Here is a 23,895-nt window from a genome sequence, read left to right as displayed (position 1 = left end):
AAGTTCCTGTGCATTGAGGGTGGGACTGTGCTGCCATCAGAGGCGATGAAATGGAATTTAGTGTGGAGGAGGGCATGGAAGAAGCAGATATTTTGCTCATTCTTATTTCCTTCCTGATTCTAGCACTACCTCCTCCTCCCCTTAGGACTGGCTTCTTGGTGACTTTGAGGGATGGACTGGCCTGAGGTGGGGAATCTGAGCCAAATGCCTTCCTTAGACAGCAAGGTCCCTAATGAGGAACAAGCTGTGGCTCCACCTGGCAGGACATCGGGCTGCCCAGGGCTGCGGTCTCCCTCCCAGAGGGGTTGGAAAAGAGAGCTAGGATACCTCAGAAGCCTTCTCGTCCAACACGCTTGCTGACAGATGGGGAAACCGAGGCCCAGAGTGGTGCTGCGCCCCGGGACCTTCCTTACAGCCGCTCCTGGCTTCCACCTGCGCTCCTACTCTGAAGGCGGTTGGCACTGAGTACCTGTGCTGCAGGAAGGGCCCTTTCTGGGCATTGCAGGAGTGATGGAGCTGTGGTGAGGCCAAGGGGTCAGCCTCGTAGGGTGCTGAGAGCTCTGGGGTGGGCTGCTGGGAGCAAAAGCCTCAAGAGGTGGTGGAGTGGAGAGCGAATCCCCTCACAGCCCCTGGATCTCCCGCCCCTGAAAGTGACTGTTTTGAAAGAGTGTGTTAATGGAAACTCTAAGATGACTGCCAGTGAGGATGGTTTATTACTAACAGTTCCCACGAGAAAGAGGCACCTCCCTCATGAAGGGCCACCGGGGGAAGCACAGGGTCAGCCAGGAGGGGTGGGGTTGGCGGGCAGGAGCCTTTACTGTGGTTTCCGTGGAAGGAGTGGGAGAGTCAGGATGAGCAGGCTTAGGACTGGCTAGTGTGAGTAATGGCAGAGGGCTCGGGGGGGTAGGGGCTGCCCCTAGTTGTCTGTCCCTGGCCCTGTGGTAGGACAGTGACCTGGAGTATAAGACCCCATAGAGGAGGTGGTGGGGGTGTGGTCTCTGGGTTGGTTGATTTGCACACCTGAGGCGGGAAGCCGAGCAGGGTGGGACGGGCGTGTCATTGAGGCGTCCAGGATATGCATGTAGGGTAGATGTTAAGAGCATCACAGTAGAGAAGCTGGCATGTGGTTGATGCCGGGATGGGTGTTCTCTGCAGGAGAAGAATCCCCAGCATGGGAGTGAGCAGGGCTGCTGCATCTTCCACACCATTCATTATGAGCTCAGGGCAGGGTGGGCTGGGTGGTTCCAGCTGCCCAGGCTGGGATTAGGGCCAGCCAGGGGTCTTTCCTGGGCCTGGGCCCCAGCATGAGTGACAGCCCCGTCCAGGGGTTCAGCTCCATCTCAGACTCACCTGTCTCCCCAGAAGCTCTACCGGCACCTGTCCAGCACAGGTGGGGGTGGGGGAAGGGGTGCCTTCTCTCTTCCAGCCTTGGGGCTTCCTGGAGGTGTGGTAGCTCTGTGTGTCCTTGACCAAAGTCCAGAGTCCCTTTGCGTGTTGGTTGGCTGGGGCTCCCTCCAGACCTGCAGACCCAACTTCCTCGCCCCCTGGAGTGCCCTTTTGCCTGCTGGGCATCCAGGCCTCCCTCCTGTGTGTCCTCGAGCAGCGCCTCCTCTCTGGTGCTGGGTTCCCAGCCACGCGTTACCCACTTCAGGACCTTCCAAACATGGCAGCCTGCACAGGCCTCCCATCGGGTGACCCAGCACTCTCTAGGCCTGGAAGGTCGGCTCATGGACATTGACCTTCTTTCCCTTTTTATTGTGAAAATCGGCCACCTTTCCGAAAAGCTCAGAGCACAGCACAGTGACCATCCTCTCCCCTTTACTTGGCTTCAGCCGGTAGCAGTTGCTCTCGTGCCTTTGTTTTCTCCCTCTCTCCTCCCCACGGCACACGTGTGTGTGTGTGTGTGTGTGTGTGTGTGTGTGTGTGTGTGTGTGTGCGCGCGCACGCGCACATGTCGGTAGGCATTCCATAGATAGATGTAAGCCTGTGTGTGTATTGGTTAGTGCGATATATCCTGTGAAAGTGAGTTGCAGACATCGTGAACTCTCAGTAATTCAGCAGTGTATGTTCACCACGTGACCACCACGTCGTTATTCCACCGAGAAGATTCACATCGATTCACTCAGGTCATCTAGTGTCTAGTCCACACTCGAATTTCTTCAGCTGTTCTCCCCCTAGTCTCTGTTTTCCTCCTCCTCCCTCTCCTCACTGCCTGTTGTGGAAGCAGCTTCCCCCTTTGTGAATCCTGGGCAATCTCTGCACCTGGGTTTTCGCCTTCTAATGATTCTTGCTCAGATTAACGATTATTTTGGGTGTTGCAAAATGGTGGCTTTTCTAACTCAGTCGTTCCTTCTCCATGTGTTAACTAGCATCTTCTGTGAAGAAGAGCTTTCCCTTTGCTCCAATGTCATGCTTTACCATGGATACCCTGGTGGTGCCAAGTTTGGCTGGTGGGGACTCAGGCTGGCTCCATGCTTTATGATGCAAGATGCCCACACTAGCTTGATAGTTCTTCAGCTTGGCTGTTTCTCCAAGGAATTCTGATTCCTTTAGTGGTTCAGAAACAGAATTCAGCCATTGGTTGAAGCCCTTTTCATTTGGGACAATTCATCCTGTCTCTCCAATTCCCGCTCATCAACTGGCACATGATAGAGACTGAAATGTGGCCAATTATCGAGTGAATCTGGACAGGAAGGTGGAGGAGACACAGAGGCCCAGGGTCTCAAGCAGTTGCCCACTCTCAGTGCCTGGTGCCTTCTGAGATGGCCCTGGGCCCCACCGCTCCCCTTCTCCAGCAGTTCTAGGGCCACTTTCATTTAGGAGGGCTCCTCTCTTCTCCTGCATATGGCAACACAGCAGGCTCTCTTTTGTGGGGGACCTTGTGTACGCCCAAAGCCAGTAGCCTGGGGAGGGCTGGTACACAGGGGCTAATAGGCAGTCGAGAATGCTTTTTTCCTCTTCACTGACTCCGTATAATGGGGGCCAGGCCTCGTGGGCACCAAAGCCAGGGAGGAGTGACCTCATGTGCCATGGGCCTGGGCTTCCCATGACTGGCCCTGTCACCCTACCTTCCAAGCTCTGGGAAGGGTCTTCTCCCCAGGGCAGGGATGGAGGGAGGTGAGACACGTCCCCATGTCCCACCTTCATCTCAGCCAGTGTGATGATGTGGGTGGCCCCCTTGACCTTAAGTGCTGGCTGATGGCCCAGACAGGACTGACCCCAGGTCAAGCCTGTGCCCACCTGGGGCCCATAGCTCCCCCAGACCCTGGGAGAGAAGAGGTGGTGGCCTTTCCTCTGGCTCACCCAGGACCCGTCCTGTCTACCTACATCCTGCCTGGTCTCACTACACCTCAGCTGGGACTGCCGGTTTCCAGGGGCTTCCAGGCTTGCTGGGGAGCTCTCAGAGGCAAGGCCTGTGTGTCTCGTGCCCTCTGGCAGGTTCCAGGGACAGACAGACAGAGGGCGGAGAGACATGAAGCCGAGTAGGTTTTTATTAGCAGCAGATAGGAGGCATCGTGTGGTCTCTGGATCCGAGAGAGAAGGTTCTTGCTGAGTGGACTCGGGCTGGTCACTCCTGGCAGCCGGGGGCTCCCAGGGATGTCCCTCACTGAAGAGGGGCCTCTGTAGGGGACACGGAGGCCTCAGAGGAGGTGGAGCCCAGCCATGTGGGGGCGGGGAGGGAGGGACTGTGTGGGCAAGCCAGCGAGCCGTCCACACCCATCCCTCCTGGGCCCTCATCATTGCCGTAGGTGGGCCGGCAAGGTCAAGGGTGGCAGGGACTGGTTATCCAGGAACCGCATCTCTGGGCTCCTAGCCCAGGTCTCCTCCCCAGATTGAGTGGCAAAGGCACAAGCGTGGCAGGCGGGCCTGGCTGGAAGTCCCACCCGGAAGTCAGGGCTCCTCTGAGCCCCCTCTGCTAGACGGAGACCCTCTGTATCCCAGTGACCACATCAGGGGCCTGCAGAAGTCTGTGGCTGGTGCAGCCTGGGTCACGCTGTCCCTTAAGCCCCCACCCTCTGTTGAATATCATGGCCTTTGGGGCCCTGTGGAGGCCACCAAGTTCAGGGGAGGCCAAGGGAGAAGCCAAGTCCACCATTCCCAGGGCGGTGGCCCAGAACGGTGTCCCAGGAGTGGGGTCTTGGGAACTTACCTGTGTCAGGGTCCAGACACCTCATGGCACACGAGCTGAAGCAGCACTTCTTGTTGCCCCTACACTGGTCGTCCCTGGAGCACTCATTTTTCTCCAAGCAGAGCTCAGGGGCCAGCGGGGCCGGCACCCAGGGGCAGCGGCCGGCCTTGGGGACAGGCACTGGGAGAGAGATGGGAGAGGCCTTCCTCACCTGCTGGCTTGCTGGGCCTGCCCTGCTGTGGGTCTTCCGTGGGCCCCCCACCCCCACCCCCTTAGTGGTTTGGGGCCTTCAGGGCCGGGAGGGAGACTGCAGCCTGCATGACATTGGAAGAAGTGGGGGAGCCTCGACTGGGTCCAGCCGTGGGCCCGTGTCAGGGCCAGGCCGAGTGCGTGGGGCTGCCGGGGGTTCTCTGAGAGAGGGGTGCGGAGTGCAGACTCTAGGCGGACACTTGGCAAAGCCCTCCCTCCAGCAGGGCTCTGCTGGGGCACAGGGATGGGTGGCATTACCCAGGAGGGGGACCGTGCAGGATCGGCTGCAGGGGCTCCTGGCGCAGCACTTGGTGCCTTGGGGACAGCTCTCATCGTTGACGCAGGAGATTACGCAGGGGTCCTCGGAGGAGGAGCTGAGCTCTGGGCACGTGGCCAGCCCTGCACACAGGGTGGGCAGGTGGGTGGGGGGCGGTGGGATGGGGCTCCTTAGGGAAGAGCAGGGTGGGGCAAGGACAAGAAGCGTGGGGAGCCTGCTCCTCGGCACCCCAACACCCTGCTTCCAGGAAGGAAAAATGCCAGAAATGTGACCGCTGACAGAAGTGTGAGTCAGCTGTGAGAATTCGGGAACAAGGCCACAGGCCCACTGCAGGAGGTGGAGTTAAGACCCTGAGGACAGGACAGGTGCCCCCCACATCCACTTCACTGTCTGGTCACTTCTTTTCCAGGGACAGTGGCCTCAGCCCTGTAGCTTTGTTCCCCAGCATGTGGGAGTCTCTGGGCAGCACCCCACTTTTTTTTCCCCCACCCCACACACGCTGCAAATGGAAGTCCTTAGGCCAGGGATGGAACCTGTGCTTCAGCAAGGACCCGAGCTGCTGCAGAGACAATGCCAGATCCTTAACTTGCTGTGCCACCATGGGAGCTCCCATCCCATGCTTAGGTTGTTACTGACCCTGGGGATGTGCCTTCCCGATTCTGCTCCTCTTGTCCTGGTCGCCAGACTGTGAGGTCTGGATAGTGTTTTGGGGCACACCTGGAGAGGGGGAAGGTCGGGACGACCCTCCTGGGCCTACCTGGCAGGTTGAGGGCTGGGGCCAGTGCGAGGGCAGCCTCCAGGGCGATCAGGGCCAGGGCCAGACTGGTAAGAAAGCGCATGGTGGTGGCTGGCAGGCAGGTGGCAGATGGTGGCTGGTGGCCCTGGGGCATTTTTAAAGGAGGCAGCGGGTACAGGAACCTAGAGGGAGGGCGGGTGGCTGGCGCTGCCCCAGCAGGGCCTAGGGGCTTCCGGCTTGGATAGACCCCAGATGGGGTAGTTGCTGCCTTGGGCCACTTTTTTTTTTTTTTCCTGCTTTTTTAGGGCTGCATCTGCAGTTCTCAGGCTAGGGCTAGGGGTTGAATTGGAGCTAGAGCTGCTGGCCTGTGCCACAGCCACAGCCACAGCAACACAGGATCCGAGCTGCATCTGCCATCTACTCCTCAGCTCACAGCAATGCCAGATCCTTAACTCACTGAGCAGGGCCAGGGATTGAACCTGCATCCTCATGGATATTAGTTGGATTCATTTTCGCTGAGCCACAACAGGAGCACCCTGGGCCAGATTTTTAAAGGAAAAAATAAAAGAATTCCTATTAAGGTGGACTTTTTTCCCACAATAAGCATACATTTGAAAGTAATGTATGCTGATGATGAGAATTAAGAAAATTAGGGCAGACAAAGGAAGAAACAAGTTCCACGATAGCCAACCTTTTCTGTGGTCATGGAGGGCCCTTCAGGGACAGGGAGTGACATGTCCAGTTCAGAACATGGCCCACAGGTAGCAGAGGAGGTGGAGCAGGGGTTACTGTGGAGGGCATTTTATTTCTCCTGCAGTGGTTTTCTCCCCTCTGCCCCCCGCCCCGAACCTGCAGCAAGAATGGCCATCTTGAGTTTATGAGCTGTGTGCTCTGTGCAGAGAATGTCAGTTGTCTGAGAAGGGGAGGGGCAGGCAGGTTCAGTGTCGGGGCTGTTTCCGTGCAGTGTGGGCACTGGGAGGGCCTCTTCCCAGAAGGACCCCGCTTGTGCCCTGGGAGGCTGCAGGGGTGGGGGGCAGGATGAATGCTCAGACTCTGCCCCTTCTTCTCTGGGGAGACTTCCTTGATCCTTGTGCCCTGAGGGCATGGACAGGGAAGGTGGCCCCAGGGCGACCACATGTGCCGATAGTCAGTACCCCGCTCTGGTCCAGGCCGCACCCCTCTGCTGGGCCTGCGGCCTCGAGGCCTTGGACACAGAGCCCCTCACTTCTTCCCATCGGGCCCTCAGCTTGTGCTACAGACCTTTCCAGATGTTCTAGCCCAGAACACACTTGCATTCAGATAGGTGGCTCCAACGCCCCTGGCTCTCCCTGCCCTGGACCCCACGCAGCACCGTCTGGGCCCAGAAAACCCCTCAGCATCATTCTAGGGCCTCAGCCCAGACCCCTCCAGGGCTGGCCTTCGGGGATTGGGGTCTGGAGGTCCTGGCCAAGGGTGACTTGCTTTCTCTTGGTGCCTTTCCGTGCTGGTAGTTGGCACAATGCCACGCCTTTGGTTGTTTCCCGTCCTGCAGCCTGGAAAAGAGGCGGTACCTACGCCAGACACTGAGGGTGGAGAAGCGAGGGGCGGCCAGGCCATCATCACTCTCTGTCTGGCCCAGCTGGCCTTTCTCTCCCTATTCTCTGCGCTTCCCTTACACCATGGCCGGGAGGTCTCAGGGTCCCCCCTACTCAGATGCAAGGTCCAAGGCCTGGCTTGACCACACCAGGAACTCAGACCACTGGGCTGTGGCCTCATTCTGAGTCTCCAGTCTCTGGCTCCCACGGTCACAGCCCTTGGCCTCTGGGGCCTGCAGTCACAGGGTCACAGAGCCTGGTCCCTTCCTCGCTGACAGAGGGCTGGCGATGTACTTTGTGGGGTTCTTTGTTCAACAAGTGGGAAAAAAGTGGGCAAATAGACTAAATACAAAGGTTTTCCTCTTTTCCAGGTCTCTCTTTTGTTTTTAAAAACGGTGTTTAAAAAAAAAAATGTGTTAGAGTTACCCTTGTGGTGCAGTGGAAACGAATCCAACTAACTATAACCATGTGGATGCGGGTTCGATCCCTGGCCGCACTCAGTGGGTTAAGGATCCGGTATTGCCAAGCACTGTGGTGTAGGTCACAGACGCAGCTTGGATCTTGTGTTGCTCTGGTTGTGGTGTAGGCCGGCAGCTGCAGCTCTAACTAGACCCCTAGCCTGGGAACCTCCACATTGCTGCAGGGTGGCCAAAAATGAAAAAAAAAAAAAATTAAATGTTTCTATTATTACCGTTTGTCTTTATGTTGTGCAATGCCGCTTGAAATGCAAACTCAGGAGCATTTAACTCTTATGCAGAATCACCGAAATCACCCACTTCACATCCCTGGCTGGGACAGGCACGTGTATTTCATTCTGCACAAAACTCACCCAGCAGCTTTCTCTTCACCTCTTTTCCTTTTATTTTCAGACGCATTCTTGTTCTGAGGAGTCTGTGTCCTCGGAAGCACTTTTATTTTTCCTGATACAATGAACTGATTGACTTTTGTCAGACGGGCCTCTCCCGTCAACAAAACCCCTTTAACCCTCCATGGTCCTGCCTGTGCCCGAAGGGTGAGGCCAGACACTGCCTGAAGGTCTGGTTTTCATTCACGGCCGCACACTTCTAGGTGTGTTTCTATGTTGAAGAGGGTAAAATTTGCATTCTTGATTTTATCTTATTTTTCTTTTTTACTGAGATATGATTTCCATGTCATAAAGTTCACTGGTGTACAAGTCAGTGGTTTTTAGTTTGCAGAACTGTGCAACTAACTCTTTGTCTTTTTTTTTTTTTTTTTTTTGCTTTTTAGGGCTGTGCCCACGACATATAGACATTCCCAGACTAGAGGTTGATTCGGTGCTACAGCTGCCAGCCGACACCACAGCCCCAGCAATGCAGGATCCAAGCTGCGCCTGCAACCTACTCCATTGCTCACAACAACACTGGATCCTTAACCCACTGAGCGAGGCCAGGGATCGAACCCACAACCTCATGGTTCCTAGTCAGATTTGTTTCCACCACACCACAATGGGAACTCCTTATTTGTCTTTTCTCAGCATGTAGAGGTTCCCAGGCTAGGGGTCCAGTTGGAGCTGCATTTGCCGGCCTACACCACAGCTATAGCAATGTGGGATCTGAACCATGCCTGCGACCTACACCACGGCTCACGGCAATGCTGGATCCTTAACCCACTGAGGGAGGCCAGGGGTCGAATCCGCATCCCTGAGGATACTAGTCAGGTTCATTTCTGCTGAGCCATGACCGGAACTCCCTGCAACTAACTCTTTAATTTTAGAGCATTTCATTCCTCTCCCAGGAAGCCCTGTGTCTGTTAGCAGTGACTGCTCGCCGCCTCCCAGCGCCTGGCAACCTCCAGTCTGCTTCCTGTCTCTGTGGGTTTGCCCGTCTTGGACTTTGCATGTAGACGGAACCGTGGCCTGTGCGTCCTTTTGTGTCTGGCCCTCAGTGAGCATCGAGTCCTCAGGGGGCGTCCCAGGGGAGCGTGCTCAGCGCTTCCTTTCTGTTTATGGCCGGACACTGCTCGGCCGAGCGGCTGGACCACGTCTTGTTCGCCCTTCCTGTACCGACGGCTGCTCGGGCTGTTGCTGAGTAGTGCTGCTGAGGGTATTCCTGGTTTCGCTGCCTACCTGCACAGTCTGTCTGCACTCCACCCAGCCGGCCCGGAGTCTGCAAGGCTGAAAGAGAAGGAGCGGAGGGCTCTTTCTGTCTGTCCCTTTCTCTTTGTCCTCATTTTCTGTGTAACTGGCTGGTCCTACAGGAAGAAGCCTCATTGGAAGGGGGAGGGGCGTTCTGGGTCCCTTGGGGTTCTTAGACGCCCCTGCCTCCTCCCTGTGTCTGAAGTCTCCTAGGGACCCAGGATGTCCGTTCCTCTCCAGTTGGGGTCACATGGGACATCACGAATGCCGGGTGCACTTGGGGTGGCCAGGAAGGGTGGACACACATGTCACATGCCTTGCCCCGCCCTCGCAAGGCTCCACATCGTATCGAGTGTCCTGTCGAGGAGTTCCCATTGTGGCTCAGTGGGTTAAGAACCTGACTCATCTCCATGAGGATGTGGGTTTGACGCCTGGCCTTGCTCAGCGGGTTAAGGATCTGATGTTGCCGAGTGCTCTGGCGGAGGCGGCAGCTGCAGCTGCAGCTCCGATTTGACCCTTAGCACGGGGCCTTCCATGTGTGCAGGTATGGCTGTAAAAAGAGAAAAAAAATGTTCTGTTGAGTATGAAGTTAGAGAGCTTGGGGACACTTTCATACATATGGAATTCTAGGGGTTTGGGAGTCCGTTGCATCTTCTTTCTGGGCAAGACAAATGAACTTTGTGTGCTAGAAGGCCTCTTTCAGAGTTCGCATGGTGGCTCAGTGGAAATGAATCTGCCTAGCATCCATGAGGACACAGGTTTGATCCCTGGCCTCGCTCAGTGGGTTAAAGATCTGGCGTTGCCGTGAGCTGTTGCGTAGGTCCCAGTCATGGCTTGGATCTGGCGTGGCTGTGGCGTAGGCTAACGGCTGCAGCTCTGATTCGACGCCTGGCCTGGAGACGGGTGTGGCCCTAAAAAGACAACAACAACAAAAAATTAAAAGAGCGGGCCTCTTTCTGAGTCCTCTTCCCTCCGCTTTGGGCTGCCATGGTCTCCCCCTCTGCACAGTCTGGCCTCCATGGAAAGGTGCCCCTCAACCCGCCTCACCTCCTTTCCGTTCCCTCCTCGGTCCTGACTCCTCCCCTGGCCCTGCCCAGTGGTCCCTCCGCCGCCGCTGCTCCTCCTGCTCTGCCCATTTTGGGGTCACATCTACACTTGCCCCTCGGCCTCACTGCCCTGGTTTCTCCCCTCCCAAGAGTGACCGTCTTTTCCGGGATGGGCACAGCCTGGGCACTGGTTCCTGGGTGCCCAGAATCTCTTCTGTTGGGGAACAGCACCCCCACCCCTGCCCAGAGCAGGAAGCCTGGCACCTGCAAAGCCTCCCCCATTGGTCCTCTGGAAGCCCTCCCGCTCGCTGTCGCCTCTCTCCCCGGCTCTGCCCTGCCAAGGCTCTCTTGGTACCCGGGCCGCTGACGGCTGCCTTACCACACCTGTTTGACTCTGGAGGACCTTGATCATTCATTGATTTTCCTGTTTATTGTCTGTTTTTCCTGAGTGTAAGTCCCCTGCGGTCAGGGCTCCCTTCTGTCTCACTGATCAGGTGTCCCAGTGTCTGGGACAGCTCCCTTATTCTTCGGGAACTTTGTGGACAGGTGGGAGCAGGAGGGGGCTGCACCAGGGGCCCCTTTCTGGCCAGCTGAGCTTCCACCCACTGGCATGATCCTATCACTAGCCCCCTCCCCTAAAACTTCCCTCCTTTACCCAGGGAGGTGAAGTCCAATAAGCATGAGGCATGGTGTGAATGCCTTTTCTATGACGAGGCTCAGAGTCAGGTTCGAGTCCACGCCTGGGGTGTCCAGGCACTGCTAGCTCTGTGAGTGTCTGTTTACTGCTTCCTCATCGGTGCCAGAGGTGGTGATGATACCTCTGGGACCAGGTTGTTGTGAGGGTTCGGTGCCCGGTGCTCGGCACATTAGCAGAGATTCCTGTCCTTGGCGTTTTCTTATCCTCACGGTCACAGCTGGGACTCTCGGGGTGGTGTGGCCATGCCTGAACATGCAGAAATTCCTGGGTCAAGCATTGAACCTGGGCCACAGCAGTAACCAGAGCCACGGCAGTGACAATGCTGGATCCTTAACCCGCTGAGGGGACACCTCAGATTTGCTTTTTCTTTTTTGGCCGACCCTTGGCCTGTGGAGCTCCCAGGCCAGGGATCAGATCCACGTTGTAGTTGCAAGCTACGTGGCAGCTTTGGCAACACTGGATCCTTTAACCCACTGTACCAGGCCGGGTGGGGATCGAACCTGCCTCCCGATGCTGCAGATTTCACCTATCCCATTGTGCCATGGTGGGAACCCCCAGAATGTATTTTTTGATCAATACAAATGCATTGGCTAACATTGAAGTCTTGCCTAAGATTTGAAGTCTCAGGATTTAAGGCCCCTGGGTAAGCCCTTCATGGAAGAGGGCTGTTCCTGGGACTCAGGCCGTAGTCTTATTGCTGTGTGACCTCAGGTTGTTCCCTGGACACGTGCCCTCCTCAGTTTCCCGTTTATGAAGCGGAGGCAGCAGCAGCATCTCTCACGATCGGTAGGCATGTGGATTACATGAAGTGACACATGAATGAAAGCTCTCTACAGATTTCTTTCTTTTTTTTAAATACCAACAACCCAACTGTGTTCTGTTATTTATTTATTTAGGGCCGCACCCACGGCATATGGAGGTTCCCAGGCTAGGGGTCCAATCAGAGCTGCAGTTGCCTGCCTATGCCGCAGCCACAGCAACGTGGGATCGAACCGTGCCTGCAGCCTACACCACAGCTCATGGCGATGTTGGCTCCATAACCCACTGAGCAAGAACAGGGAGTGAATCCACATCCTCCTGGATCCTGTGTTGGGTTCATAACCTGCTGAGCCACAGTGGGAACTCCTCAAAATTTTTACATTACAAAACCCACAAGTACATCTTGTGGAAAACTTGAACAATTCAGAAAAGCTCAAAGAAGAAAACAAATCACACATGACTGGGGGCTTCTTTGGGCACGTCTTGGTTCAGCTTCACCTGGTTTTTCCTCTGCAGGCACCTCTGTATATACCACATCCTTCTGTAGATATATTGACTGTCCCCAACGCCCCTACACAATCTTGTGTCACTGGGGCTGTGCTGCAGGTGTGGTGCAGTCACAGAGACTCCGAGTTCTCTCATGCCCGCAAGACTTCTGGAAAGCATGTCATCAGTGGTGGGGAACCAGGTCACTTACCTGGCAGGCCACCACCGTTAACCCGTTTCCTCAGCTTCCAAGGGAACCCTTCATGCAGCAGCCATGGGACTGCGCTTCTCACCTGGAGGGGGCTGGGGGCCCGCCCCAACTGCCTGGGGCCCGAAGGCCTGGCCAGGAGGGGGTGCAGGTCTGGCGGGGCTGGGCAGGGAGAGGTGTTGGTGGGCCAGGCCTTGGGGCAGGTGCTCGGCCCCGAGGGCTAGAAATTTCCAGGAATGATGTTCCTTGAGCTCACCAGCCCTGGAGCAGGGACGCAGTGTTCTTGGGCCCTGGGGGTGTTTACTGGCCCCACCGGGCCTCCACCTGTCCTCTTCCCAGACCTGCAGGCCTTGTCCCTCCCCCGGCTCTGGTGTGCCAGGATGGACGGGAACCGAGGCCCAGCTGTGACCACCTGGAGCACCAGTTTCACAGGGGCTCATTACCCTTCTCCTCTTGTCCCAGCAGCGCCATGGCCCCCTAGGCTCCTGGTCGGTTGGGGGGTGGGGTCTGCTGGGTTGGTAGGACCTCCAGGGCAAAGGGTAGGCTCCAGGGGCTGTGGGCAGGACGGTGGAGGAAGGCTTGGCTGGCTGGGCCCTCAGGGTGTCACTCTTATGCAGCGTCCTCATTTATCCACCCTTCGTCCAGGCTGGCTGGCCAGGGACAGTGGTGAATGAGATGTGGCCCTCTAGCCCCAGGTATACCCTGGCGGGCATCTCACGGGCAGGGGCCTGGGGGCTGACTGCGGACTTAAGGTGTGGATGGTCCCAGGGGTCACGTGGGGCAGTGCTGTCAGACAGTGACACATGATAGAGACCCAGGCCCGTCCTGCTCGGTGAAGGGACTGAGGCCAAGAGCGAGGAGAGTCCAGGAGTTCGCCTCGTGGCCCCGTGGTAACGAACCCGACTAGTATCCATGAGGACGTGGGTTTGATCCCTGGCCCTGCTCAGTAGGTTAAGGATCCCTTGTTGCTGTGGCTGTGGTGGAGGCCGGCAGCTACAGCTCCGATTTGACCCCTAGCCTGGGAACCTCCATATGCCGCAGGTGCGGCCCTAAAAAGACAAAAAAAAAATCTTACTTCTCTTCCTCTTTTGCTTGTATCATTGCCGGACTCCTGTCTCTGAGCTCACTGATTCTCTCTTCCAGGCTCTGCTCTATTTCCAGGGCTAATCCATCCTTCATCTTATTTACTGAGGTCGTCAGCTCCAGAATTTCTGTTTGGCTCTTTTTTGGAGTTTTAGTCTCTTTGGTAAAGTATTCCTTCTGTTCATCAGTTTTATTCCTGAGCTCATTCAACCGCCTGGCTGAGTTTTCTTGTATCTCCTTGAGTTTCTTCATGGCAGCTCTTCTGAATTCTCTGTCAGGTAGATGCAATTGTTTCATGACTTTAATCTGGTTTCGGGAGAGTTGTCATTTTCTTTCTGCGTAGTATTACTGTGGTTCTTCATGTTGTTTGATGAACTCTTTCTTTGCTGATGCATTTGATATTAAATGACAGCTTATGGGGGTTCCCATGGTGGCGCAGTGGTAACGAACCTGACTGGTATCCATGAGGTTTTGATCCCTGGCCTCGCTCAGTGGGTTAAGGATTGGGCATGGCAGTGAGCTGCGATGTAGGTTGAAGATGCGACTCAAATCCCGTGTTGCTGTGGCTGTGGTGGAGGCCAGAAGCTGAAGCTCCAATTCGACCCCTAGCCTGGGAACTGCCATATGCGGTGGGTGTGGCCCTAAAAAGACATGTGCACGCGCACACACACACACACACACACATGCGCGCGCGCAAAAGATGGGTTAGAAGCTAGAGTCCTTTACAGTGTTGTCACTGTTGCGGCTCGGGTTCAATCCCTGCTCTGGGAACATCCTCATGCTGCAGACGTGGCCAAAAAATAAACAAACAAATAAATAGTAAATAAAATGTGCAATTCCCACCCCCCCAAAAAAGTTAGAGTCCTTTCATTTATTCCCCGGTAGGGGGCGCTGTCACACAGTGTTTGGTTTCTCTTTTAGCTGAGCTGCCTCTGGTCATACTTGAGAATCAGCCCTTTCCAGTTTCCACTGCAGTTTCTGTAAGAGGCGTGGCTCTGTGCCTTCTTTGTTGACTCTTGTGCCTCTGGGGTCATTGCTTCCTTTTTTCTGACAGAGCTGCTGTCATCCCTGGGCAGGTGGGCTCTTCCCTTGTGCCTGGGATCCCCGAGACACAGGCTCCACTGTTGGAGAGGGAGACGATGGGAGGGGGCGCCCGGGTCCACAGGCATCTCTCCTGTGCCTCTGTTGTAAGGTTCACCGGCTACATCCCTGCCGGTGGGGGGGCGGGTGTAGTGGGTGCCTCAGTGGCTGGAAGGCTCCACTGCCCCTGCTGCCCAGGCATCTGTGGCCATGGGCACCTGTGCACTTGGAAGGCCTGACTCTTGTGTGCTGGTTCCCCTGCTGCTCCTGGCTTCTCTGAAGCCGCCTTGGTCAGAGGGCCAGCACCGCAGGCACCGACCCCACTGCTCCCTGGGTTCTGCCTCCTCTGTTCCAAACCACCCACCTTCAGATGTACTGACGCGGGCATTCTCTCTGTCCTGCTGTGTTAGGAGGAACCTTTGTCGAATTGGATGTTTTACTGGTGTAGATTGAAGGGGAGAGACAAAGGGAGTTTTTCACTCTGCCGTATTTCTTTCTTTCTTTCTTTTTTCTTTTTCTTTTTCTTTTTAGGGCTGCACCTGCGGCATATGGAGGTTCCCAGGCGAGGGTTCTAATCGGAGCTACAGCTGCTGGCCTACACCACAGCCACATCAATGCCAGATCCAAGCCTTGTCTGTGACCTACACCACAGGTCACGCAATGCCAGATCCTTAACGGGCTGAGCGAGGCCAGGGATCGAACCCGCAACCTCATGATTTCTAGTCAGATTCGTTTCCGCTGCACCAGGATGGGAACTCCTCTCTGCTGTATTTCTGATGTTACTCTTTATCTTTATATTTTATTTTATATTTTAATTTGTCTTTTTGGGGCCACATCCACAGCATATGGAAGTTCCCAGGCTAGAGGTTGAGTGGGAGCTGCAGCTGCCGGTCTATGCCACAGCCACAGCAACTCCAGATCCTTAACCCACTGAGTGCGGCCGAGGATCGAACCCATGTCCTCCTGGATACTAGTTGGGTTTGTTACTGCTCAGCCACAATGGGAACTCCTAATTAATTTTAATTTAATTTAAAAAAAGTTTTATTGAAGTATAGTTGTTTTGCAATGTTGTGTTAATTTCTGCTGTGTAGCAAAGTGACTTAGTTACACACACACACACACACACACACACACACACACATTCTTTTTTTTTTTTTTTGCTGCACCCACAGCATATGGGAGTTCCCAGGCCAGGGATCGACTCCAAGCCATGGCTGTGACCTATGCCACAGCTGAGGCAACGCCAGATACTTAACCCACTGGACTGGGCCAGGGATCCAGCCTGTGCCTCAGCAGCAACCCCTTCCAGGCTCAGGGCAGGGAGGGCAGACGAGCTGCCTCTGAATCAGCTCCTGCCAAAGTTGTGGCGACTTCTGTGGGCGTCCCCAGCCTTCAGCCTCCTCCCCCCTGTGATGTGTGGTCCCTTTGTGCCCACTGTGCGCCTGGTTTTCCTCTCAACCCTGGCATCCCTTCTTGGTGCTTCGCTGGCTTAACCTCCAGCGCTCAGCCTCTCAATGAGGTCCTGAAGGCACCAAGCTTCCGCTTTGCTGGGGTTTCTGCACGGCCCACCTCCAGCCAGCCCTGTCTTTCCTCTGAGGTCTGGCCAGGCCCTCTCCTGCTAAGCCTGCACCTCCACCCACTGAGCCTGGGCAGAACACTGGGGGATTCTGGCCAAGTCCTGCCGATGTTATCCCTAAATGCCTCACTCCCACTCCTCACTGCCTTTTCCTCCTCCGTCTCCCTGAGAGCTTGTGGTCCAGGGCCCCTCCTCCAGCTGCTTCTCAAAATGCAGGTGTGAAGTCACTCTTGCTCACAAGTTTTGACAGGCTGAGTGACCTGCCAGCTGGAGAGGGTGGGCCGTCCATGGCCACTGTCCGTCCATCTATCCGTCCATCCATCCATCCAGCAGATACACCTTGTGTGCATATCGTGTGCCAGGAGCACTTGTCCCGCAGGAGACAGACAGCAGCCCTTTCATCTCAGGCCCAGGGGTGTGTTGGGGAGCGGGCTGGGCTATGAGGCCAGAATACTCGGACAAGCCAGGCTCCACCGCGTGCTATGGAGGGACTTCATGCAAATCAGGTCACCGATCAAGTGATTAGGTTATTGCTGTTGAAGGATCAGGCCTGCCATCACTAATGTGCAGTCGCATGGAATATTTGTCATGTTCCGGCTGGAAAAGGGAAGCTCATTTATGGTGGAAAAGTCGGGACGTGGGAAAAGAGGTGACTTTAAGGGAGGAGGAGAGGGAGGCAGGCAGTGAGGGGGACGCCTCTCCTCTGCTCCAGGAGGGGGGAGCACAGCCGCATCTGAGGGGCTGCAAGAGCTGTAGCCGTGAGGACTGAGACCTGTGACCTGCGGGTGTCCTGACATGGGACCAGGGGGACTCAGAGAGGGCGTGGTCCAGGGTCCAGCAGGGGGGGTTTGGGCTGAGGATGTGCTGCCTCAGGTCCTGGGAAGGCACACACCTCTCAAGCCTGAGAAGGGGGGTTTGGGGAGATGGCCCCCTCCCTGCCCCCCAGGAAACATCAAGGGGGGATAAATATGCCATGGAAGCAGGGGAGCTTGGCAGCTTTCTTGCTCCTGGTCCCACCTCTGCCACTTCCGCCTTAGCCTGGATCACCGCCGCCCTCCCCTGGAATTTGGGCAGTGCGGCCCTCCAGAACTTTTTTTAGGGCCACACCCGAGACATGTGGGGGTTCCCAGACTAGGGGTCCAATCGGAGCTGTAGGCACTGCCACAGCCACAGCCACACTAATGCCAGATATGATCCCACTGCACCACAGGGGGAACTCCAAGACTTTTTTTTTTTTTTTTTTTGTCTTTTTGCGTTTTCTTGAGCCACTCCCATGGCATATGGAGGTTCCCAGGTTAGGGGTCTAATCAGAGCTGTAGCCACCGGCCTACGCCAGAGCCACAGCGACGTGGGATCCGAGCCGCGTCTGTGACTCACACCACAGCTCACGGCAACACCAGATCCTTAACCCACTGAGCAAGGGCAGGGATCAAACCCGCAACCTCATGGTTCCTAGTCGGATTTGTTAACCACTGCGCCATGACGGGAACTCCTCCCCAAAACATTTTCTGATAGGTTTGACAAAAATGGAATTAAACGAAAGGAAGCTTGCTTTGTTCACTTACAGAGGATGCGGACGGCAAAGTAGAGCTAAGCAGAAGGTGGTGTGTCACACAGTGGAATAGTGTTCAGCCTCAGGAAGGAGGGGAACTTCTGACACTGCAAAACGAGGAGCCTGGAAGAGGTGATGCTAAGTGACATAGCCGGTCACAAAAGGGCAGACGTGAGTTCACTTATGGGGTCCCCAATGGTCAGATTCATAGAGACACTTCATGGGTGCCAGAGGCTGTGGGAGGGGGCAAGGGGGAGTTGGTGTTTCATGGGGGCAGGGTTTGGGAAGGTGAAAGTTCTGGAGATGGATGGTGGTCATGGCTGCACAACATACAAGTTTGCTCAATGCCGCTGAACGCTACACGGACAAGTGGATAGGAAGGTAAATTTTATGATGTGTGTTTTACTACAGCAGCAGCAGCAACAACAACAGCAGCAACAACCACACACAGAGGGTTGAGCCCTGGGGCTCTGGGAAACCAGAGTGTCAGAGGATCTCCTTCCTGCCTACGGTGTAGACAGATCGCTGCCACTTCAAATGCGGGTGTCACTTTCTCTGCTTCACTGAGGATGGAGACGCAATGTTTCACCGCTAGGGGGCGCCAAGTACCGATGCGCCTGCCCTGCTCCTCGGGCCTCTCCAGTCAAGTCTCCCAAGGTCTAGGGCTTTGCAGGGAAACCTCCAGAGAGGGCCCTCCCTGAGCCTGGCTCGGCTCCTCTCCTGCTGGCTCCTGGGCGAGATGCGTGGGGCTGAGATGGCCCGCGTTTCTCTGATCGCATTTGCTCACAAGCCCTCCACTTAGAAGTGCCTTTATTTAATTATTTATTTATTTATTTATTTATTTTGGCTGCACAGGCCACATGTGGAAGCTCCCAGGCCAGGGATTGAACTTGTACCACAGCGGTGATCCAAGCTGTTGCAGTGGAGGGTTAACCGCTGAGCTACAGGAGAACTTTACTGTTGAGAGAACTTACTCTTAAAACCATTACAAGAAAGAGAAATGACCGAATAAATATAACACTGTGTCAGTCAGGGCTGGTCAGGAGAGGGAAGCTATGCAGTAATTGGCACAGGAGAGGCTGATACAGAGAACTGGGAAGGGAGACGGGACGGTCTACGTGGGGAGACAGGACACAGCTGTAGGGGCACCCGGTCAGCAGACTCCTGGGGGCCACATCTTTGGGGGAGTACATCAGGGGCCAGGTGCTGCCTTGGTGTATCATACATGTAAGTGGAACTGAGCCTCCGAATGTCACAGGTGAGAAGACCCAGGTGCAGGGGTAGCTGCCTTCTCGCTGGGTCTCAGACTCTGGGGTCCAGCTGTATAGGTGGAAAGCAGCCCCCACTCCGTGCTGCCCTCTGGGTGGCACTGACTGTCAGGTCACCGGCAGGCTAGCAACACCACTCAGGCTCATTCCTGAGGGCTTGGCTTGCTCCAGGGAGCCTGGGCCCTCCAGGAGCCACACAGGAAGTGCCTGTCTTAGGGGCTCTTGTGCCCATCCAGTGCCTGGGTTTCCCAGAGGACCTGGCACATGTCCCAGGAGCCTGCAGAGGCCCCTCCTCAATCAACATATCTGCTCTTTTTCCATCCGGTGGCCTGCGGCCAGACAGGAGTGAGGAGAGGACCCTCTAGGCCTGCTAGAGAAGATGGCGTCTGATAACCATGTCTTCCCACCTGTTCAGGTGATGGGGCTGCAAGGAGGAGTCAGATGAGGCTGCTGGGCTTTTCTGAGCCAGCTGCGGCCATCTGGGTCCTCCTCGACTCCACCTCCATCTCCACTCGTGCCACCTCTACTGTACCATCTCCGCGTCAACCACCAACTCCACCTCCACCACCATCTCCACCTTCACCACCTCCACTTCCATCACTCTGTCCATCATCTCTACCTCTGCCACCTCCACCATCTCCGCCTCCACCAGCAACTCCACCTCCACCACCATCTCCACCATGTCCACCAACTCCACCTCCACCACCATCTCCACCATGTCCACCAACTCCACTTCCACCACCATCTCCATCTCCATCATCTCTACCTCCACCAGCAACTCCACCTCTACCGCATCCACTACCATCTTCATCATCCCCACCTCTATCACCTCTGCCTCCACCGGTACCATCTCTGCCTCAATCACCAGCTCCACATCCACCTCCACCACCATTTTCACGGTCTCCACCATCTCCACCTCTGCCACTTCCAACCTGCATCTCCACCTGAACCATCTCTACCTCAACCATCACCTCCACCTCCACCACCACCTCCACTTCCATAATTTCCATCTCTATCCCGCTGTGGGCTCAGCACAGGCTCCTTTGTCCTCACCTCTGTCCTGAGAATGGGGCAGGGATGTTATTCTCTCCAGCTTCAGATGGAAAATGCTAGGCTCCTTGAGGGTCTTGTGTTTTGGATATAATGGAGCCTGGCTGGGTCTATGTCTGTGCATCTTCCCTTCTCACAAAAACCACCTGCACCAGCAGTCATTTGCTCTGTGGGGGCACAGGGGAGAGGAGCTAGAGCCTTGCTTCTCATGGACTCCTTCTAACAGGGGCAATGGGGCAGCCTGTGGGCCCTGGGAAGTTTGCTGTGGGAGACCGAGGAGCTGCATGGAGGTGGGGGTGCAGGGAATGAACCTGCAGGGACATCAGAGCCAGGATGGGGGAGGGGAGGGCATCCTGGAAAGAGGAGAAACTTTATCCAGCGCTGCCTCCCAGGGTGCTCATTCCCAAGTACTGGTGGTGTGCGGAGCACGGCCCCAGGGGGCAGACTTCAGGGTGCTGTCTGGTCTGGCCCCCTCTGATGACCCACCCTCCTGTCCCAGCCTGCTTGTGTGCAACCATCTGTGGGGTCTGGCCTCACCTCTCCTGTGGAGTGGTGTGGGCCTCCGTGATCCTGTGGCCTCCTGGGACACTGGTGACATCTGAACTTGCTCTTGGTTTGTCTCTCTTGGTGCAGGGCATCTGAGAAGGGTGGCTGGCAGGATGCACGGATGGAGCCTGCAGCCCCTGCCAGGCCTGGGTCACAGGAGGTTCTGGGTCATTCCTGCATCTGTGCTCCCCACCACCTTGGGCAGGCTGGTTGGTCAATTTTAATTAGCTTTAATTCCTCCTTGAAATAATTCTGGTTCTTAGCAGAATAAGCGCAGAAATCCCTTATTAAGTGGGCTTCCTAATGCAGGAAAGGTCAGCAGGGCTTATGCGAGGCAGCTGTTCAGCAACGCCTGCGCTAGAATCCTCCCACACCCCCGGCCTTCCAGGCCGGGTTAATTCCTGCCTCCCCCACTCAGAGAGGCGGAGGCCCTGGCCAGGTGGGGATCCCTCCTGCTCATCCCTCTGACTTGGGATGGATGCTCCGGCTAAGAGCAGTCAACCCCTGAGGGGGTCCTACCTTCCCAGCCCTGCTCCCTGAGCCCTCAGACCAGCATGTCTCTGAGCACTGCAGGGCAGAAGGGTTTCCACCCCACCAGGTGACAAAGTGCCCAGATGTCCATGGGGGCCAGGGTCTGTGCTAGGGGATGAGTGACAGAGGCGACCAAACCAGGCTACGTGACCCATGGTAGGAGAATCCTGAGTCCCTCCTCCCTCCCCTCAGAGCCCATGACACTTCTTTAGGTCAGGTCATTAGGGACACCCAGTCATGCTCCAGGCCCTCTTTTGTCCCCCGAGGCCTTCAGAAAGCACAGAGCAAGCACCAGGGCTTGAGGACCCGGGCCATGGGCAGTGGTGTGTGTGCAAGTGTAGGTGTGTGCACCTGTCTGTGCCCCATCCCCTCTGGTCCGGAGGGTGCAAAGGCTCCAGCGCAGGGAGGCCCCCAGCAAGGATTGGGGCCCACGGGAACTCTAGAGTCAGTCACGATTCACCATGAGGGTTCCTCGCGGCACACAGGGACTCCCCCACTCCCAGCTAGCTCCCTCCTCAGGGGGGCTCCCTCTCCGCACCCCCTCCCCCCTTCCCAGTCTCTCTTGTCCCCCCGCGCTGCACAGCACCCCCTCTCCAGACACCTCCCCGAGCCCTTCTGCGGGCTGGGGTAAGGGTGGGTGCACCTGCCGGATCCCGTCTGCTCCTTGCCAGGCTGCCCACCCCTCTCCGGTCCCCCTGCCCCGCCGGACGCCGAGGCCCCACAAGCGCGAACTTGGCATGGGCCTTGCCCCTGGAGCAGGAGGAGGGGGCTTGCCCCGGGGAGGGGGTGCCTCCTGGGGGAAGGACTGCCCTGTGGGGGAGGACATGTCTTGGGGGGTCAGGCGTATCCTAGGGGAGGAAGCGTCCTGCGGGGGAGCGTATCTCGGAGGAGCACGACCCGACGGAGGGCCCCTGGGAGGCTGAGGCGGGGGGAGGCGTGCATCCTCGTTGTGGGAGCGCGTCCTGGGGTGGGAGCGCGTCCTGGGGTGGGAGCGCGTCCTGGGGTGGGAGCCCCTCCCGGGGGCAAAGCACCTCCTGGGGGCGGGCTCTCTGCGGCCCCACCCCCCCGCCTGAGCTCCGCCTCCGGGAGCCCCTAGCGCCCCCAGCGGGGACGCAGCTGTATCGCTTGCCGCAGCTGGACTGCTCCCGCCGCAGCTGGACGGCGCGCCACAGCTGGCTAGCCATGGAGGCGACAGCGCCGCGGCGCCGGCACCTTCTTCCGCTGCTGCTGCTGCTGCTACTGCTCTGCGGTAAGAAGATGCTGGGTCGGGCACGGGGGCGCCCCAACCTCCTCGGGGGCCACGGGGACCCGCTCGGCCTTCGTCCTCCCGCACCCGCACCTGGCTGCACCTCCTCCCCTGAGCCCACCAGGGCGAGCCCCGTGCGTCCTGCTCCGGAGGGGCGAGGGGTGACTCGGGGCTCTGTCCCCAGGCTCCTCTCGAGCTGATGGCGACGGATCAGACTAGGACGGAAGGCGCGGGGTCTCCCTCGGGCTCTGCATCGCCAGTGAGCTGGGCCTGGGCCTGTTGCTCCCAGCTGCGATGTCCCCCTCGTTGCTGCCCGGGGGCTAGGGTCGCCACGGCAGCGCGACCTCCTATAGCGGGCGTGCCCATCTCTCCCCCTGTGAGGCAGTGCATTCCTTGTCCTGAGCTCGTGCGTGCGCGCCATGCACGGGGGTGTGGAGGAGAGGAATCCAGCACCGGGAGGCCTGGACCTTCCCTGCGGTGCCTGTCCGCTTCCAGGACGGTCCTTCAGTGTAAATGTGTGTGCGTGTGTCTGGCTGGAGGGGGCAGGGGGCAGCCTTCTGAGGTTTTACCTCCCAGACCCCTTCTAAGCTAGAAAACACCACTCCTGGGGGGAGGCATGGCTCACAAATAGGGAATGGATTGAATGAAAAGCTTGCTTTGCAAAATCGTTCTAAAGAAATCATCTAAGAACAAGTGACAGGGTCTGGGCGCTTGGGGAGGGCTTCCTTGGGCGAGACGAGGTGAGGCTGGGTTGCAGAGCAGGGTCTGAGCCTGGGCGGCTCTGGGAGGGGAAGCAGGTGGGTCCGGCGGGGTGGGGGTGGGGGATCCCTGGCTTGGTGGCCAGGAATCCCAGGCCCTGTCTTGGGGAGGGCACTGTCCCCTAGGTCCTTTGGGATGCTCCCTTGCCCTCACTGGCCTCTCTGACTGTAAGATGCACAACTGGGCTTGTTTGCAGTATCACTGTCAGCTTTGACCATCTGGCATTTGGAAAAGGCTGCATCAGCTCACTGACATCTTGAATTCTAGGTTACCTTTCCAGAAGGTGTCTGGGGGGAAGAAGGTGTGACTTCATTTCATATTCCGGTGTTAGAGCCCTAGGGTCAGCTGGATTTTTGGGTTGAAGGCAAGGGTGATGGGTGATTCCAGAAAGCAGGAGCACACTGAGGCAGGATCTGTGACCTTCGAATGCAAAGCCCTTGGAGGAGGAATCTTCTGATTGGTTTCGAGGGAAGCTAAGGCTGTCCTCACAGGGCAAGGACCAAGACAGAAATCTCTCTTAATAACCTCGGGCCACGTTGGCACAGTTCTGGAGGCCACCTCATCTTGTCTCCATCCCAGTATCCCCCTCCCTTGGAGCCAGGATGGGGCCAGGCCAGCTTCTCAGCAGACATCAATCCAGTGCTTGCCTGGTCAGAGTGAGGGCCCCAAGAGCTGGCTCGGAATGAGTGAGGGAGATGCAGGCAGGTCACATGCTGCTTTGTCATGGGGGAGATGGGGGCCACATCAGCCCTGGAAGCTGCTGCCTCTAGAAGGAGGATCCAGGGCTGCTGGCTGCCTATGCTCTGGATCCTGACACCCTGCTTGTCCCTGAGCTGCCTCTGGGCTGTGTAAAGTGGGGGAATCTGGTCTGGGGTAGTGTGGTCCAGCAGCAGTCTGCTCAGCTGGGCTCTGCCTCTGAGCTTCTATGTGTGTTCCCACCCAGAGCTG

At 56.8% G+C, this 23,895-nt stretch overlaps 2 protein-coding genes across 7 annotated transcripts in view; one reads left to right on the top strand and one right to left on the bottom strand.

Annotated features, from left to right (window-relative positions):
• Positions 1–23,895, top strand: part of RAMP3 (receptor activity modifying protein 3) — a 61,544-nt gene that overhangs the window by 1,957 nt on the left and 35,692 nt on the right. Inside the window, exon 3 of one of the 6 annotated variants that reach the window (XM_085004828.1) lies at positions 17,563–17,718. The exons of 3 other annotated variants lie outside the window; for them this stretch is intronic. Coding sequence is in view for 2 of the 3 variants with exons in the window: in XM_021078512.2 (XP_020934171.2) it covers positions 22,125–22,191 (67 nt within the window). In the remaining variant the exon portion in view is untranslated. 6 annotated transcript variants of the gene reach the window in all.
• WAP (whey acidic protein) lies at positions 3,605–5,494 on the bottom strand. The gene is given in 4 exon segments (NM_213841.2): positions 3,605–3,621; positions 4,151–4,309; positions 4,637–4,777; positions 5,413–5,494. Coding segments are annotated over 4 exon segments (399 nt in total).

This window comes from Sus scrofa, chromosome 18 (genome assembly GCF_054392235.1).
Source record: "Sus scrofa isolate SSC_HxYL_T2T_F1_AM1 chromosome 18, Sscrofa_HxYL_maternal_Yorkshire_Landrace_v2.0, whole genome shotgun sequence".
In the NCBI taxonomy this organism is placed as follows: Eukaryota; Metazoa; Chordata; class Mammalia; order Artiodactyla; family Suidae; genus Sus; species Sus scrofa.
Note: the sequence above shows the minus strand (reverse complement) of the source record. Positions and strands in the feature narration are given on the sequence as shown.